General features: G+C 48.8%; 1 protein-coding gene across 1 annotated transcript in view; it reads left to right on the top strand.

Moving 5' to 3' along the window:
• The window catches only part of TMEM132B (transmembrane protein 132B), a 153,537-nt gene that overhangs the window by 91,774 nt on the left and 42,055 nt on the right, over window positions 1–19,708 (top strand). Inside the window, exon 4 of the mRNA XM_069497498.1 lies at window positions 4,955–5,141. Within this exon, the coding sequence (XP_069353599.1) occupies window positions 4,955–5,141 (187 nt within the window). The remainder of the gene's footprint in view (window positions 1–4,954; window positions 5,142–19,708) is intronic.

Below are 19,708 nucleotides of genomic sequence, written 5' to 3'. Positions count from 1 at the left end.
CAGTGGGGCTGTAGTGGCTGCCTGTGGTGCAAGCCCATTCCTCAAAGCTCAGCCCCAGCCTACCCTCCCGGGGTATTCCCTGGCCTCGCCCGCCCACGGCAGGGCTGTCTCCTCCCCGTATCTGTAGCTCAGGCTGTCTGGTTGCACTCAGCACATGCTCCTCTGAGACTCGCTCAAACTGTTGTTTGATATTCATCGATTCATTCATGCATTCATTCAACAGATACTTAATAAGCACCTACTATGTCCCAGGCAGTGTTCTAAGTGCTGGGAATATATTAAGCTAAACAGGGAAAAATCCTTGCTTTCCTGGCACTTACATCCCTTCTTTCTCTGACAGTCAAAATAATCAATAAATAACAGTTTGTTAGAAGGTAAAAGCTACAGCAGGATGAGGGCATCAGAAATGCAGAGATAGGGATGGAATTTTAAATGGGGAGGCCAGAGGAGGCTTTATTGAGCAGGTGGCATTTGAACAAAGACTTGAAGGAGGATGTTCTTTTTTATTTAGCACCTGTGTGCATGCTGATGGTTTGGGATACATTTTTCCTATGATTTTTTTTTTTTTAGCTTAAAATAGATTTACTCATTTACACAACGAACACTTGTTGAGGATCTGTTTGGCTTCTATTCATTTTCTAGGTTTCAACTCAAATGTCAACTCCTTACTTCTGAATACTGTTTCATTTTTCCATTGTCTCTTGTTGTAATTTATATTCTATTTTAAAATTAAAAATGACTATTTTTAAACTTGTGATTTTTGAATTTTAAAAAATTGAAGAATTTTAACTTTAAAAAAACAAATTCAATTCTTCTATTTTATTTTCATGATAGCATTTAACATTACATGGTCTTACCTTATGTGTTTATCTGTCTAGTAAGACACAGTCTCGTCTGTTTTGTCTACCAATGATTTTCAGCGTCTAACACATAATGGGTGGCTAAATAAATGTTACTGAATAAATGAATGTTTCAGGTACTGTGGTGACTGTGATGCTATAATAGGTTTTAGCCTTGGAGGAACTTACATTCTAGTCCTGGAGACAGATGTGCCTTCTCTAAGCGGAGTATATAAACGTACTAAGAAGAAAAGTATGGCTTAAGACTGCACTGACTGGTAGCTTCTTGTTTCCCAGGACGCAAGTGACATCCCCCAGAAGTTTGCAGGGTGTGTGTTGGGTCTTGTAAGTATATTCAATTACCTAAAAAAAAAACTTACTGAACTGCTACAGTTTTCCAGGTGTCACGCCAGTGCCATGGCCAGAGCAGCAACAATACAGGTACATCTTTGTCCCCATGGAGTTCACAGTCCAGAGAAGGACAGAGAGGTTCAGTCTCATATTGTGTTTACTGAGAGTCACCAGCAAATCCTCTCCCAAGACGTTGGTTCAATGTCATCATCATTCAGCGTTCACCGTGCTTTTTGGTTATTTTTAAAAAATTAGTACCCAGATAAAGGCTCATAAGAAAAAACACACCTGAGACCAGAGAGAGCCTCTCTTGTCCCATTTCTGGAATACTCATCTCTGCCTCGTAGCTTGGAACCGTCTACAAGTTTGTGAAGAGAAAAGTAATCTGCAAATGATACGACTTGCTGGAGGCAGCTCAAGCTTTGCAACTCTGCGCTTCTCTCTTTCTTTATTTCTCCCTCTCTGCTTCCTCCCTCCTGCTCTCTCCTCCTGTGAAACACCCTTGCTGCCACCAGGAGTGACACGCTGAGAAATGGCTGGGTGTGGTCCCTGGGGACACGCTGCTGGGTTGGGTCCCCCGTCCAGCCCCCCGGCCCCACCTGTCCTCCTCCCTCTGACCAGCCTGTTTCAGCTGCAGCCACACTGTAGCTCCTTGGGGTCCGGGGTCCCAGAGAGGAGGCTCAGCTTTTATTAAAGGCAAAGTTTCCATGGAAAATGGGGAAGCAAGACCTTTTGGAAGGAGGCTACATGTTGCAGCTTGAAGGAGAAACATCCAAGCAGTGTGTCCACTTCATGCCTGACACACTAACTCATGTGTTCACACACGTACACACTCTCTCACACACACACTCACACCTGCACTTCTCCACCCCAGGGGAAAATGCCTAACAAATATCTCGTGGCTGAAATGCTGGTCCTGATTCCTCAAAGGTGGTTGTCATTATTAAACTGAGAGAATCATGAAGCACTTTTCTAAATCCGAAAGGCTTAATCGAGACTAGATCAGGAGCAGATGAAATTAATAGCTACGTGCCCGTTTCCACAGAAGTGGACTTATTAGCGAGCGCGCTCACTTCCTACAGCAAAAGACTCCCTTCCTCTGGCTGGAGGGAAATTACTTAAAAAAAAAAGCTTTATGTAAAAGTGGCTCTGACTTAATTGCTCTTCCATTCATTGCTGGACTTGGGCAGAGTCCCGTCGCGGGTCCAGCTCCCAGGCTGTGGGTCAGAGAGGAGGAGGAGGACGCCCCCACAGCGGAGCGGGGCCGACCCTGACGCAGACTCTCCCCCTTTGCCCAGGGACTGGCCACTTCTCTCCACTCACCCCAGGGCCACGGTGCGGGTTGGCGGGACGAAGGGGCTGGTGACAGTGGAGTTAAGCTGCATTTCTCCACCCACTGGGTTCCCAGTTTCTCGGCACTAACTTTTCTGAGGTCTGAGAACCCAGGAGGGGTGAGAGGCGGCTCCTTAGTTCTGGTTGCAACACACGGTGCAGCCCAAAGAGAAATTGAAAATGGGAACCGACAGGACAGAGCATCTCTCGTAGGAGGAGACTGACCAGATGGACGGGTGGAGGGTTCCCACGACCAGGGAAGGGACGTGAGGCTGGACGTCGTGGGTGGGGAATGGCAGAAGGGCTGACAGAGAACTGAGACCCTGAGTTCCTGAAACCTCTTCACAGTTCAAAATTCAGCACTTAATCTCTCCTTTCCTTGCCTTTTCATGCGAGATACCCAGGTAAATAGGGACTGCTGGTGTGGGGGTTCCCTTGTGTACCCACTTTTCGTCCTCTTGCGAGTCCAGGAGCCCTTATTCAGCACACGTTTCCTCCCCCGTGCAAGACTACTTGTACCAGCAGATACCTGAGGGTCCTTAGCTCCCACGTGCCCACACCCAGCTCAGGCTCAGCTGGGACCACCCGGCCACGTTTGCCATGGAGTCCCTGAACCGTTCCAAAGCTGTGTGTCTCTCATGGTGTTGGTATCATCACAGTATGAATCTATAGGACTGGATAGCGCGTGGAGGGTGTTACCACCCATTCCCTCATTCCATCCTCACAGTTCTACCGAAAGTGGGCAGACGGGCCTTTTTCTTATTCACCCATTCTCCTGGTGAGGAAGCTGAGGCCGGAGGGGCACAAGTGACTTGCCCAGGGTACAGAGCGGACATCAGCCTCCACCTGCCCTGTCCCACGTGGTAGCCACTGGCCACGCTGGGCTACTGAGCACTCGAAGTGAGGCTAGTGTGACCGAGGAACTGAATTTTTAATTTATTTAAAAATTAATTTAATTTGAATATAAGTAGCCATTTGTGGCTGGTGCCCACTGTATTGGACAGTACAGTATCTGAGAATTTTTTAAAATCTTGGCTAAGTGGGAAAAAGGCTAGGCGTGGCCAATTCTGTATGGAGTCTAATGTGGTTTGATTTGGGGTAGAATTTATCAGGCAGGACAGTGCAGTTTAGTTTTCCCAATGCCATCGCTGTATCCACATGTGGCCCTGGAACCTATGGGCACACACAAGGAAGCAGAGAGCTGTGGTTTCCCCACCCGGTCATTACAGCGTCCCCCACGGCGGGGAGCTGTCCGTGGTAGCAGCATTCCGCTGGCCAAGCAGCAGGTGCTTTTGTTTTGTTTTATTTTGTTTTGTTTTGTTCCCCGCCCCCCCAACTCTTTCCTCCCAGGACGTGAGTTGTGGGTCCAGACTGCAGACCTTGCCCAGGCCCTCAGAGGCAGGCAGGAGACGTCCTGGCCCACTGTGGTCCTGGCAGGCCCGTGGGCAGAGAGGGAACAGGCTGGTGTGTGCGACTTGGGCCTGGGGGCGCTGGCGAATGGGTTGCTCTGCTGTCGCCTTCCCTGGGTCCGAGCGAAGGTGGATTCGGGTGACGGGAGCAGGCTTACGGAACAGGAGTCACTCGCATCCTGTGCTGGGCGCCTTTCTGTTTTACCGCTGTTCGGTGGCTTCCCTGTCAGTGCTGCAGCCTGCAGTTCCAAGTCCTGGCCAGCGATGAGAGGCCCCTCTGTATACAAATATTAAGAATAACACTTTTTCTTACACACAACTCACCAACCTTCCCCGTCCCCCAAACACACACACAGTGTTGTCACTCCGTGAATTAAGGCAGGTGGGATCTTCTTACATTACATCTAATCCCATTTTAGTCTGATGAAGTAAGAATTGAGTGTAACACCTTATTATATTGCTCGTAGATTATGTAATAAACCATGTAGTTCGTAAGTCCTCTCTCACTCTTGGGCTCCTGATCGTTCCACAGCTTGTGAGGTCTCCACTGCTCTCCCCAAATTCTACAGCTCAGAGTTTGACCCACTGGCTGATAAACACACAGCCAAGTAGAAGCAGAAATAGCCAGAATCCAGGGTGCGTTTCACGATTGGAATAACGGTGAAGGCAGATGCAATGGGCATTTCCTGTGTGGGGGGCTCAGACCCTGGCATGTGCAGGCGGGTTGGGGAGGGGAGAGCCGTGCAGGGCGTGGCCAGGGGTGAGATGCGTCCGAGCGACTCACGAGGTGAAGAGTCTGTTTCCACAGCACAGAGCCCTGGGGGTGAACCGTCAGCCCATCCTGAGGTGTGGGTTGTCGATGGCAGTGTAGGGATTGGGCTGCATTGACGCTGCTGAGTGCTGGGTTGAAGGCAGCCATCGCTCTCTTGGTGGACGGAGAGGAATGTGGCCATTTATTGCATTTTTGACATTCTGCTGAGTTCTGGGTTTTAAACTGAACTTTAACATGTGTTTGTTTTCCAGAGTGAATGGCTCCTTATATGAGATCTTGCAAGTGGACTTTGGGATCGATAACAGCAGTAGCCTGGCCGGGGCCCAGCAGATTACCTGGCAGGTAGAGTACCCAATTGAGGACTCCATGAGCGAGCTGGTTGTCTCCGAGATCTTCGTCAGCCAGACGACCTTCGTGGGCATCGTCCCTCTTGCGATGGTAAGAAATCAGAGGCTGCAGAAGAACCGTCATAAAGAAGTTTTCTTTGAATTATTTTAATATTCAGAGAAACATGGATTATTGTGTAATCTGTTATTTCCCGTACACCTGATGCACATTGTTTAAACAAGGAAAATATACTCAAATTGCATTTTATATACCTGCTTTTCGTAATGGCTCCTTGGAAACCATTTAGGGTCTACTGTGTAAATCCCTTTTCATTTGTGGATATTGCTGAGCCGTTTCTGGGGAGCCCTTGTTCTTTATTGTCTCAATCTGCGTGTGTATCAGACCGAGTGCTGCGCGGAGTGAAGATGGTGCCGTAGGTTCCGGCTCAACCTCAATCAGGCTGAGGTTGGGTCATCTCTTTACTGGAAGTCCTTGTGGTTTCGCTCTAGTCAATTCACTGTGGGTTCTGAAGCTGTTGCCGCTGCCACCACCGCCTCTTCCTCTCCCTCCTCCTCCTCCTGTTTCTCTCCCTCTTCATCTTCCTCCTCCTTTCCCCTCCTCCTCCTCCTCCCCTCCCCCTCTTTCTCCTCCTCCTTCCAGAGGAAGACATGGAAAGACCAGGGGTAACTAACCCTGACCACCTCTGCATGAAGTGCGGGCATTAGATTACGTATCCACAGAACAGCCTCGTTGTTGTGTCACAGTCTAACTGGAAGCAGAAACTCCTTCGTAGAACAGAGCAGTTTTAAATGCAAGGACTTAAGTATTCAGGAACTAAAACGGATGAGAAGCTAGATGTGGCACAGAGGAGAGCCAGGTCACCCTAGTGGGAGCGGGAAACGCCCACCCACAGGCCGGAGGGAGGAGGGGACAGTACCAGAGCCCAGGACCTGGGGTCACTGCTGAAGCCAGGACCACAACCAGTCCAGTCACGGGTGGGGCCACGGGAGAGACTGTTGCTGCCATGGATGCTGCCGGGGGCGGGGCTGGGAGCTGGGGTGGGGAGTTACCCTGCCTTCTGCCTCCCTCCTCCTGCCCATGTTCTGCTGAGATGGAAGCTTAAGAAACACCATCTTTAGGGGTCAGCACCGCTGTGACCCAGAACTGATGGGGGAGGCAGGGGATGGATCCGAGGACAGACAGGCTCCTGCCGACACCCCCGTCTCGCTGGTGTTACTGTGCGATGTGATTCTCATGAAACATGCTTGGCCTATGCCTCTGGAGCATTCAGGACGCAGCCACGCCAGTCTGTTCCTGCTCGGGTTTCCTTACGGCTCCCCCAGCCCAGGATGCTCCGCTGTAGCCGGTTCCTCGTGGCTTTTCACTTTTCAGGCTGGCTCTCGGAGAGGCCTTTCCTGCTACCCTGGCTATGCTAGTCTCCTCCTCTCCATTTTCACTCGTGTGTCCTCATCTTGTAGTTCATGTTGTTGATGTTATCCTACAGTTCTGGTGGTCAGACGTCCTAGGTGGGCTCAGTGGGCTGAGTCCAGGTGTCAGCAGGGCTGTGTTCCCTCTGGAGGCTCCGGGGAGAATCCATTCTGTGCCCCGCCGGGCTTCCGGAGGCCGCCGCAGTCCTTGGCTTGTGGCCCCTCATCACTCCGTCTCTGCTTCCACCATCACGGCCCCTTCTCTGACCCTGCTTTTCCTCATAAGGACCCTCGGGGTTACACTGGGCTCACCCACATGATCGAGGACACGCTCTCCATCTCACGAGTCTTAACTAACCTGCCTGGAGTGAAATTTGCTCCAGTGCTCACGAGCTGCGTGATATCGGGCAAGTCACTCCGCCTTTCTGTAGCTCAGTTTCCTCATCCGTGAGCTGTAGAGATCATGTTGCCTGCCTCATGGGGTTTTGGGAGGATTAAATGAGATGCTGCAGGTAAAGTGTGTGCATGTTGGCTTGACACCTTGGGTGCACTCAATCATGTTTAGCTATTATTATTTTTATCATTCTCATTGTGTTATCCAGCCAAGGATAGGTATAGCTGTCAAGCCTTGGGAGAAGGCCAAGCAGAAGTTCGACCTCAGGACAGGTGATGGCTTCTCCTACTCATCTGACGGGTCAGGCACAGCCAGAGGACTTAGGGTGCGCACGGCGGGTGCAGAGAGAGCGAGAGAATCACAGCAGGTCTGGGAGCCCATGGCGGGGGTCACCTACTGTTAGGGAGAGTCAGGGGTAAAAGAGACTCTATGACCACATCCACTCTTTCTTCCTTCCTTCCATCCCTCCGCCCACCCTTCTGTGCTCCCATCCATTTATCCGACCAGTCGCTACGCAGCAAACATCTGTGCTGCATACACTGTGTGCCGGACTCACCACTCTTAGGTGAATGGAGAGAGAGAAAATGGAATGGATGGAAATTTTGGAGTTGAAATCACCAGGCCTTGGGGAACCATCTGTGTGTAATATTCCCTTTTCTAGCAGAGCAGCACAGCTGGTCAAAAACTTCAAAACCACTTTTTAAAAAGGGTGGTCCAAGAAGAGGAGTGTTGCAACTGGGGTAATAACGATGCTTTTGCATCATCTTTAACATCTCTGAAGTCTTTTTGCTGCACTCCCCGAGGTTGGGAAATGCAAACTAATGTGTCTGTTTCTTCTCTTCTCTGTTTTTTTTTTTTTTTCCTCTGAAAGCATGAGTTTTCTTTTTTCCCTCCACAGCGTCTCTTCCCTTAGGTTTTCTGCCCAATTACTGAGCGTTGAGCTTAGAGGTTTATTTCAGTGGGCGGCTTGGAGTTTAGGGCTGCAGCCCACCCTTCAACTACCGTTCTTAAAACTAAAAAGCCCAGCTCTGCGCATGCAGATAAAAAACACATTATCTCTCAGAAAGGTTGGAATAAAAAAGAAAAAATGAGCACACTTGTGAGTTTCCAGGCAACTGGGAACATGAGCTCAGCACAGGCTAGAGCCAGAGATAATCAGATTCCTTTTTAGTCATGTTGGCCTGAAACCTTACAACAAGGCCCGGGCACAAATACTTCTTTATTTCAAACAGTGTTTGTGTGCCTGTTCCGTGCCAAGCACCGCTCTGGTGAATAGCGAGGAATAAAGCAGAAGGGGTCCCGGCTCTCATGCTTACATTCCCGGGGAGGGGCGGATGAATGCAGGAAACATACACGGTTGACCCCTGAACAACGTGGGGGTTGGGGGCGCTGAGCCCTGCGCAGCTGAGGGTTCAGGCGTAACCTGACTGCCCCCAAGCCTGGCTACTAATGGGCTCCTGCTGACCGCAGGCCTTACCGAGCACACGAACAGCCGATTCACACCCACTTTGTGTGTTATGTGTATTGCATGCTGTATCCTCACCAGAAAGCAAGCTAGAGAAAAGGAAATGTTACTAGGAAAATCATACGGAAGAGACAAGCTATTTGCTGTTCATCAGGTGGAAGTGGAGCCTCATTAAGGTCTTCATCCTCGCGGGCTTCACACTGAGTAGGATGAAGAGGAGGAAGGGGAGGGCTTGGTGTTGTCTCAGGGGTGGCAGAGGCGGAAGAGGTGGAGGCAGGAGAGGCAGGTGCGCTGGAGATGGGGGTGGGGTGCGGAGAGAGAGGATTGTCCAGCTTGGATGAGGACGTGGGGTCTCGGGAGCAGAGAGACCCACCCTCTGTTCCCTGGCTGTGCCTCTGGGGCCAGGGAGGACCTTCTAGGGAAGCGGATGCCTGTTGCCCCGAGAGAGGCTGCACACTGTGAACCTTGAAGAAGACCCCCGGGGCCCCATGCCTGTCTTGCACTTGGACCAGGAGGGCATCAGCAACTCTCAGGATGGGCAGGGAACTCCCGCTGTTCCTTTTCTTGAGCGACAACTCGGGCTTCCTGATTCTTGTTTGTCAAGAAGCAGAGCTGTGAATGGATTTGAGCCGGTCACAATCGCAGATTCCCGAGGGGCGCTCGATGTCAGGCAGCACAGGGCCTGGAGCCCGGACCCTGGACCGAGTTCACGTCCCGGTGCCGACCCCTGCCTACGTGGGGGACCGTGTGTAGTGACTTCACTGTTCCCTGACTCCTTCTCCCGCGTGTGGAATCAGCCCGGGATTGCGGTGGTTGGAAGTCACATGTGGGAGTTGCTCACACAGAGCCTGGCATGACATTGGCTGTTGGAACCCAGGCGCGACTGTCATTAGTTTACAACGGTAGCCTACGCGGCAGAGAACGGAGGTGATTCTGGCAGGGTGCTCTCTGGGCTGGCTGGATTGGACACGACACAGGTGTGGTGTGTAGAGAAGTGACCTCAGCAGGTGCCTGCGGAGCACAGTGGGGGGCCCAGGGTGCTAAGCGGTTGCCCCCAGCCTGGGAGGCAGGGGCTGCATTTCCCTTTCATTCCTGAGGTGGCTGCTGCAACCGGAGCGCCAGGTTGAGGCAGGAAGGAGGATGCCGATCCGTAAACAATGTCTGTTTTGGGTGCTACATTCGTCTCCTGGGGATGCAGTCACAAATCACCAGCAACTGGGGGGCCTGAAACAATAAGAATTTATTTTCTCACAGTTCTGGAGGCCGGAAGTCCGCAGTCAGGGCTCTAAAGCCTCGAGGGGGGATCCTTCCATGCCTCCTCCGGCTTCTGTTGGTGCCAGGCGCTCCTTAGCTTGTGGCCACGGTGCACTAATCTTTGCCTCTGTCGTCACATGTGTGTCTCTGTGTCCTCTCCTTATAAGCGGTGGTCCCCAACCCTTTTGGCACCAGGGATCAGTGTCATGGAAGACAATTTTTCCAGGACCGAGGGGTGAGGGGGATGCAGAGCTCAGGAAGTGATGGTGAGCAATGGGGAGCTTCGCTCTCTCACCTGCCGCTCACCTCCTGCTGTGCAGCCCCGTCCCTGAGTTTCATGGAAGACGATTTTTCCATGGACTGTGGGTGGGGGGTGGCGGTGAGCTTGGGTGGTGATGCCTGGCCTGGTTCCCCACAGGCCGTGGCCCTTGGGGCTGGGGACTGCTGCTTGTAAGGACAGCAGCCCTTGCTTTTAGGGTCCATTCTAATCCAGTACGACCTAATTTCAACTAATTACACATGCAAAAACTCTATTTCCAAATAAAGCCACATTCTGAGGTTCTGGGTGGACATGAATTTTGGGGGGACACTAGGCCACTGTAGATACAGGAAGCAGAGGGTCTACACATATGCCACGGACCTGCCGACCTAGATCGGGGGCAGCCAGGTCACTGTACCTTCCACATGTGCAGTGAGAACTGAGGGTCCGGATGACTCTAATGGGCTACGCCATCTTCAGTCGTTGACTCAGCTACACGACGGTCACATTCAGTAGTGTCGACTAGACTCCGCTTATCCGGACAAGAAAGATCTTTTACCATCTTTGAAAGACCTTTTTGCGGAACCCTGACTTGCCAAGCCTATCCAGAAGGGCTGTGCTCCCCAGGACTCCCCCTGTCCCCGGAGTTTGTCGGCATAATTACTGTTGGGGACCACACACACATCTGGCAGCTGGTGTCCAGGAACTGGCAGTTCTGCCGTATGCCAGAACGTGCAAGGTGCTCTTGCAAACAGCCGTAACCTCGGTCATAGACACACGGTTTCACCTGATTGACCCACCCGCTCCCAGCTGAAAGGAGCAATTTTAAATTGTCAAGGAGAATGTGTGTCCAGTGGATACGCTTCACCAATGGCCGCAAATAACCATCCTTGTTGGCCGAGATGGAAGCCGCGTGCTTTGTACACGCCGCGGCACGCACTTGCTGCAGAGAGGGCGCCACGCTCGCAGCGTTGCCAGCTCTGAGAACGAACTGCCCACAGCTGGGCGTTACCCAGCACGGGCTGCCAAGGAAGCTGTTTAGTAAACCCATCACTGCGGTGGCCCGTAGCTGGATCTAGATGGTATGCCATTTCCTAACTTACATAAAAAAAAAAAACAAAAAAAAAAACATAAAAGGATTACTTTGGGAGAGTGAACTGGGGTCAGCTAAGTGGAAAAGAAGGGAAAAAGCCCATTAAGATGTTTGGTTCAGCTGACCTGCATCTATTTGGGAAAACCTTTGCTGATGTATAATTTCTGAAGGTGAAAGGGAAAAACAGACCCGGCTGAGCGAGTTCAGGAAAGGAGCTGGTGGTTGCCAGTCAGGGGGACAAAGTGGTGGAATTCCGGGTGCTTCAGTGGCAGGGACGCAACCTGACAAATTTTTAAAGACTCTGTCAATACCATTAATATTTATGACCCAGCTCCCAGAAACGGCTGTGGCGCGGCACGTCCGTCAGGGACTTCTGCTCTGAATTGTTCTGATTTGTTGGGCGAGGCCTGAATGGCAAAACTGGGAGTGATTGTGTGAAGGATTTCACGTTGCTGTTTTACATCCCCTTAAAGGTGGTGGAATAATCAGGAAGCTGTGTTCTCAGACAGTAATTTTCTTTAAAAAGAAAACCTCGCTGTTGACGGGTGAGCTAGATTATTTACCACAATGGGAGTTGTGGAGATGCAGATTGTCTGGGAGCACTTTGACTTCAAGTCGCCCCCTCCAAGTCTGTTTCCAAGTGGCAAACTGGAGTCCTTGCCAACGAGTCACTTTGCCATCCTCTGTGCTGGCCAAAAAGGGGTAGCCCCTTCTCCACAGCTGTGGGAGTGTGGAAATGTGTGTGCTTCAGAAAAGTCAAGCTGCCTCAGTTAAAACCTGACCTCGCTCAGAGCTGCGTGACCTTCAGCACGGTCTACCTGAGTCATCCTACCTGCAAAAGGGCAGTGCAGGTCCTACCGGAATGACCCTGTTGAGTTAGCGTGAGGATGACATGAAGCAGTACAGGCACAGTGCTCGTCACATAACAAGCATATCATAAATGTTAATGGTTTGCTTTTTAATTTTTGCTTAAAGGGGAAATAAGAAGAGTGAAGTCCAACATATTTAATAATGGGTGGCATTGCCACCGACCAATCGGAATAGATGCAGCTTGTGGATAATTATTAGAGCCTGCCCCCTCCCAGGGCACACCGGCTGTGTGTCAGCCTCCGCTGAGAAAAACAGCAAGGAAATGTTCCTAAACACTTTTTTTTGGCATAGCTTATGGCAGAGCCCAACAAACCTTTTTCTACATGGCTTTACTTTTGCAAACGGTCAAGATGGTGTTTTTGATGGGCTTTAACTCCTTTTCCCAGGGAAGGGAATCATGGGTGACAGTCCCCGGTGTGCCCACCAGATGGCGCTGACAGACCAGGTTGTGGCCACACTTGCCCTGCGTTCCCCTCCCGCCAGGAGGCTCCCTGAGCACCTGCCCCTCGCCCCCTCCTCCCTTTCTCTCTCCAATTAACTCCCTGATTGCTCACGACCTTTGACTTCTAGGGATTATGGTTTCCCCAGGTGTGAGTCGATAAACGCTCTTCCTGCAGCCCCGCCCCGTGCTTAGCACAACACCTGACACCTGGCACCTGACAGCCTAGAAAGGGGTCCACGCCCTCAGCCAAAATCCTAAAAGGCTTTATCGTTTTTATTTAAAATGATGCATGCTCGCTATAAAATTTTTTTTTTTTTTTTTTTTTGTTGAGACAGAGTCTCACTTTGTTGCCCAGGCTAGAGTGAGTGCCGTGGCGTCAGCTTAGCTCACAGCAACCTCAAACTCCTGGGCTTAAGCGATCCTACTGCCTCAGCCTCCTGAGTAGCTGGGACTACAGGCATGTGCCACTATGCCCAGCTAATTTTTTCTGTATAGATTTTTAGTTGTCCATATAATGTCTTTCTATTTTTAGTAGAGACAGGGTCTCGCTCTTGCTCAGGCTGGTCTCGAACTCCTGACCTCGAGCGATCCACCCGCCTCGGCCTCCCAGAGTGCTAGGATTACAGGCGTGAGCCACCGCGCCCGGCCGCTATAAAATTTTTAAACAACATAGGGAAAAATCAAAATCTCGGCAACCCCTATATGACCATCAGTAACATTAGAGAATTGTCACTCCTCATACCTAGTTGAAGTCCCCATGTGCGGAGAGATGGCTGGCTGGACACACACATTTTACAATAAGAACGTGCTCTGCATGTGAGTTTTTTAAAAAATTCTAAGTCCCCCCCTTTTCACCTATATTTAAGAGAAGATGAAGAATCTAATGTGAAACTTCTAAACTTCAAAAAACAATCCCTACAGAAAATAATGTTTTTAAAAACACCTTGCTGTGATTAGGCGGGAAAGTTTATGGTAAAAACAAATCAGTGATTGGAGCCATTACTTCTTTTTTATGATTGCTATTGCTGCCAACGTTACAGTTACATGTGCTGTTTTAGGTGCCACAATTTAACTTTGGTATAGAATCTGAGCTTCGAACGTGGCAGCCACTAGTTCCATGTGGCTATTTAAATAAAAATTAATTAATATTAAATTTAAATTCAGTTTTTCAGCTGCACTAGCCACTTTTCAAGTGCTCAGCAGCCACACGGCGTTAGTGGCTACTGTATTCGACAGCACGGGTGAGAACATTTCATCAGCGAGGACAGTTCCATTGGTCAGTGCTGGTACTGACTCCTTCCCTGCCAGGTGAATAAATGGTGCACTTACCCTGCTTCCCACTCTACGCTGCTTCGACATTTACCAGTTATGTGTATATATGTGTGTTGCACCCACTGGATGTCAAATTTTATTTATACTGTCAAATTTTATTTTGTTTGTACTTGTTTGTAGAATCTGATGCCTCCTCTTTAATATTAATTCATTATTCAAATTCTATACTAAACATCCCCACTTGCTTCTCACACTGTTTTTCCAGAAAAGACTGGTCTCTTTTGTCACTGATGGGCCCTTTTTGTTGAGAGCTTTCCACTTTTTTATTCCTTTAGTTCCATTTTAATGAAATCTTGAGAGGGAAAACGAGATTAGCCAAGTTTTCATCCCTCGATGTTGAACTGTAAGTCCCCGAAATGCTCGGTAACCTGTGAAATGCTGTCGGGATTCAAGGAGTCGTTTGCCAGCCGTCCCCCCACACCCTGACGGAGGGTCTGTGTGCCGGCGCCGGGCTGGGAGACGGCATCGGACAAGGGAGGCTCAGTTCTTGCCATTGGGGGTGTCAGCAAAGGTTTTCTGCCCAGGAACAGAATTATCCTACTCTTTTGTGGATTTTTTTTTAATGAAGGAAGAAGGGTTCTCTCCCATGATTAAAGACCAAGCTTAAATGTGACATCTCTGGGTGTGGTGATTGTGCCTTTATTTATTTAGACTCAGTCAGAAATGCTGCAGGATTGTTTTCTGAGACAGAAGAGGAGTGAGAGCATTTAGAACTCGGGGCAGACCTTCCCACCTTTCCGACTTTCCCCCGAACCACCTTGGACTCTGGAAAATGTCCACCTTTGGCAGGTGATGGTTATAGAGTTGCACACTCTCTGCAGTGGAGGGGAGCTTGCAGATGGAAGGGTAAATTTCTAGCTGTCCAGGCAGCAAGAAACCGAATGGGGCAGGACACAGTCTAATTTCCTGGTGGGGGGGCTGTGCCTGCCCCCTGTGATTGCACAACCACGTCAGACCTTTCCTGTGAGTGTCCCCTGTGGGCTGCTCAGCAGTCCCACTGGACAGGCAGCCACAACATGCCAGGGTCGCCTCTGTGGGGAGGTGCGTTGCATCTGGGCACGATGCCGCTGCCCCCATTTTCCACATGTCACGTGTCGGCTGGCTCCGACCTTGCTCTTCTTATGACCTGAAAGGACGAAGGATGTGGGTGTTGAGGTCCTTGTCCTGTAAGGTGTGGCTGAATCTGCACACGGCTTCCTTGCAAGGTGGTGACAGGCTGTCGCACAGTGTCGTTACACGGCAGAGCTCAGCTGAAGCATCTCATCTATAACTGGAGTCAGTGATGGTACCAACGTCACACATTGGTTGTGAGAATTAAACAAGTTAATATGTGTAAGTGCTGAAAACATTGCCTGGTGCATAGTAAATGTTTATTCATCGTAATCATCATTGTCTAAAGATAGCTTCTTTATCAAACAAATCGTTTGAGAATGATTATTTAGGTCATGAAATATGGAATGTCTGATTTCAAATCACAAGTGTAAGTTTATTGTATTTCAAACAAGAAGGAGCGAAATTAATCACATAGGTGTGAGGTTTGGTGCTGCTGCCAGCCTGTTTGAGCCAGTCAGCGTATTGCATCCCCCTGAGCCCTGTGACTGCCCCATGAGTAGCCACTGGAGTAGGGTGGCTCTGTGATAATCCGTCCTCGGTCTCTTGCTGGAAGTTTTGCTGGAGCTTCTAGCTGCCATCAAGCCGCCGTGCAGGGACAGGCTGCCTGGGAGTGAGACCCTCAGAAAGGAGGCAGAGGCAGAGATGGAGAGAGCAGGTTTCTGGTGGGTTCTCTGAGTCCCTGGATCCAGTCACACAGAAGGCACATCTGTCATTTTCACTTGCAGGAGTCATGGGTGACTGGTTTTTGATTAAGCCAGTACGTGTGCACTTTGTTCACTTGAAGCCCAAAGAGCTGTGGCTTGTAAAGTTTTCAGGAGATTGGGAAAAGGATATTTTTAATTTTGTTAACAGCTTTTATAAGACATAATTTATATATAGTTCAGTTAACCCTTGTTAAGTGTAGAGTTTGAGGAGTTGTAGCAAGTGCGTGTAGCTGTGAAACCACCACTGCTATGCAGGTGGAGAGCGTTTCCACCCCCTGCAAAGCTCCCACATATCATTTGTTTTGGTAAGAAATCCCCATCCTCAATCCCATCCCCAAACATTGTCTTTCAGACACTAAAGATTTCGCCTTTTCTAGAACTTTATATAAGTGAAGTCATGTAATTTTTGGTTTTTTGATTTATGTTTGAGAAGTAATCTGGAAGTCTGGCTGCTGTGTGGGAAGTGGACTGAGGGTTACAAGACTGGAGGTTATTGCAAAGGTCCAGGCAAGGCGTGGGAGTGGCTTATGCTAGGAAGGAGGTGGTGGGGTTGTTGGGAAGTGGAAGCACAAGTGCTTCCTAGGGTCACAATCTTAACCCTAACCCTAACTCTCTCGAGGGGGAGCCTCCAAGCCAGCTTCTTGTGTTGCCCTGTGAGAAAATAACTTGAGGATTCTGTATTGCATCATTAATTAGAAATAAAGTATTGATAATCAGCTATATGTATTGTCATCAGAGATCCCTCTAAAGTTGCCTTTAGCAATAGGAAATGGTTGGCCCCAAGGAAGTTTCCAAGAATAAATTATTTGATATCAGCTACATTTGGAAATGCCACTTCATAGGACAGACTTTGTCAGCTGTTGTGAGGCAGTGTTTACCACGGTGGAGATAAACTGTGCTTGTTCTGATAGCAAGCACTGTGTTGAAACAGCTGCCAAGCATTTATCAGGCTCATCTTCAGCACTAGCGAAGGCTAATGATTCTCAGGGAGTCTGGCCTTGGCTCTGTTGAACCCACCCACACTCCGAGGTCTCCGGAAACCGGCTTCCCTTTCAGATGCTGCTGCGTGAGTTAAGGGCTCTTTGGGAAGTTGCTCATTCATGGCCTGATAAGTGGGAGGTAATTGTGCTTGTTCCTGCTCTACTGAAGAGGGAAGGCAGAAAACATGCAAGTAGTTCCCTCCTTGAAATGAATTTCAGCTCTCTGCTCACTGGGACAAAGCTTTCTGTAGTCTTTCAGGCGTACTCCGTCACTCTGTTGTCTGGATTGAAAGGAGCCATGGGAAACACAGATAGAGCTGGCCGGGGACACAGATTTTATTTTTTGGCTTATTCCTAGCTTGTTGTGTGATGTTAAGCACATTACTTAACTTCTCTGTTTTCATTTCCTCCCATTCTGCTAAAATTAAAAATGGTAATCATTTAACAAACCTCTTCAGATACGTTAGCTGTTCTTTGATCATAGATTTCAAACACCTAGGAGAAGGAGAGAAAATTAACACCATAAATAGTGTTGTAGGGTATGACGGGAAATTCTGAGTACAGATCCTTTAAACCTTCTAGAACAAGCACCGTGCCAGTTGTGGGTTTATCATGGGTCAGCTTCAAGTCCACCCTTCTCTCCCTGCTTTGTGGTCGCGGAGCTGGGCCCTGTGAACGTTTCTCCTTCGTCAGCCGGTGCAATACTGGGATTCTCCAGCAGAGGCTGCTGGAGGGACGGTGCAAGGTGTAGCAGGGGACGGGCTTCCCTGCTGATTTCAGAATGTGTGTGTGTGTGCGTGCGTGCGTGCGTGCGTGTGTGTGTGTGTGTGTGTGTCTGTGGCATAGCTCCCAGCAGCGTGCAAAGACCCTGTGGTGCTCACTGTCCAGTGGGTGGCTCTGCTCACCAGCTGGGCACCAGCGCTGGCCAGGACACCCGGGCACACTTCTCCACCACCCAGGGTGCTGCCGCCGCACCCAGTCCTGAGCTCCCACTCTCAGCCCAGGGGTGGGGGTGGGGGAGGCACTCTGCCTTAGCCTAGAGGTGGTACCTGCTTCTTCCATTTGCTATTCCTGTATTCTTCCAAGTTCTTTTTAAAAAATCTCATTTAGTAGTTACTTACCGTTTATTAGTTAATAATTAGTGATTCTTATCTTAAAAATTTCCTGATGAAATTACTGGTGTGGTTTCTGTCCCCTGACTGGACTCGGATACATCACCATATACAGTTAAGTATTAACATACATGTTAACATAGCCCTAAAGTGATAGTAATTTTCCCATCACCAATTATTTTTACTTTTCTTTCTGTTTAAATAAGCTTCCCCAGGACACTTTCAGGCTACGTTTTAGGGAATGAAAGAATAATTTTCTTTAAACTGATTAGAGTATTAAATGTATCTAAGAGCAATAACACACCACTTCTTTTTAAAACTTTGGATAAATTAGGCTGGTGGTTCTTTAGTGGGCTTCAGACTCACTAGAGGAGCTAATTCAAAGTGCATATTCTTACATGTTGAGTTACTCTGATTTGACTGATCATTAAATGGCCTTTCTGTATACATTTTCCACACTTAATTCTTACAGCAACCCTGTTAGGTACCTTGACTTCATGTGACTGCGAGGTGGCTCAGAGAAGTATCTTGCAGGCAGATCAAGGGCTGTGTGTGCGTGGGAGGGGGACGGAAACCAAGCCAGGGGCTCTTGACCCCAGATCCTATTTCTTTTCCACGAAATACCACTTTTCTAGCATATTTTGAAAACTCTTTGTGTTTCTTCCATACAAATGATGAGGAAATTGAGTCAGGCAAATAAGTTCATTTTTTCAAAAAAATTTTTTTCTCATTGTAGAAAATCTGTTAAACATAGACATTCAAAAGGAAGTGGAAAATAAAAATAATCTTTCCTTCTACTGCCTAGAGACAAGTTTTGACAACCTATTTCTGTTTCTTTTCTCTGCATCTATCTTGCTTTTCATTGCTTTTCAACAAGATCATGGCCATATTTTATCTTTTAACCTTTTGGCTTTTTTTTTTTTTTTTCCGTTTTGCAGTTGTCTTGGTTTGCTACTTTTGCATACTAAAGTACCCTAGAATTCAGTGGCTCAGGACAACAGTGATTTATTCTCTCTTATGCTATGGCTGGTCAGCTGGGGGCTCTGGGGTGCAGGTGACCCATACTTCTTCTGGGGCCAAGGGTCGAACCTGGGCTCATTATTTTCATGGTCATGGGTGGGACAGAAGGACAGAAGCAGAAATACATGCCGTCTCTTCCGTGCGAGGCTGAGGACAGTCTCTTCTCATTGCCTCATGGCCACAAGGGAGCAAATGATTTCTTTCTGTTTCTCCTGCCCTAGCCTCCTCCCCACGAAGAAGAAATCATCTCTCAATTTCCCTGAATTCCTCTCAGTAATAGCTCCTTCCGCTGTGCATTACCTGTGAGTCCTCAAGCTCATTTAAACCACCATCTGATAAAATAACCTGTATAATTTTCTTCACAGATGAAAATGAGGAAAAAATAATGATTATGTTATTAGATCATGGCCCTGTATTTGTAGCTGACTCTAAGCTCCTGATGAAAATGTTGAATAGCTTGTGCTTCCCGCAGAATTGCAAATGAGGAAAAGATTCCAGCTTGTGTTCTTTCCCAGGGTTGACACAGGCTACTTGGTCCCTGAAGGCTCACTGGCCACTGTGAACAACTGAATATTTTTGTTTTCCCAGCAGAGACGGAGAGAGGGTGACCTGTGGACTGAGGTTTGGGGAGGGCAGAGGTGGGGCTGCCTTAGCCTTGCTCTACCGTCCAGCCGCTTCCCAGCGGCAGCATGATTTGGAGCTGTCATCTGGACAAAGCAGTGTTTGCAGTTCCCCAGAGAGTCATCGTATGATGCAATCCCTTTGAAGGAAAAACAAAAGTCACTGATGTAAAAGCCACCCCATCATACTCCTGGGCCCTGCCCCTGCCCTCACCCCACCAGAGGGGGCTCCCTCTCTTTTCTCAGCTCACTTGTCCCAGAATGTCACTGTTTTATTTGCATTCAAGGTATGCCGTGTATCTGTTTTTCAGGCAATAGTTTAACTTCGTGATGTGGATTAACTTCCATATCAGTAGCTTCATTGCTTAATTTCACATTATTTGAAATCCATTTTTGTGATCTTGGAATCTGAAATACATTAGTAGTTGAAGCCACTCCAATTGCATGGGGAGTGATGGGCATGTCCCTGCACAAGAGGTCAGGAGAGGGGCACAGGGTGATCCAGGCTGGCTGCAGCAGGTCAGGTTCTGCTTTCACCAAGTGGTCTTCCAGCCTAAGCATGTCTGAATACACTCAAGACTGCCAAGTAAGGT

The sequence above is a fragment of the Eulemur rufifrons genome, chromosome 21 (genome assembly GCF_041146395.1).
Source record: "Eulemur rufifrons isolate Redbay chromosome 21, OSU_ERuf_1, whole genome shotgun sequence".
Classification (NCBI taxonomy): Eukaryota; Metazoa; Chordata; class Mammalia; order Primates; family Lemuridae; genus Eulemur; species Eulemur rufifrons.
The sequence above is the reverse complement of the archived record's forward strand: the minus strand, read 5'-3'. Positions and strand labels throughout refer to the sequence as shown.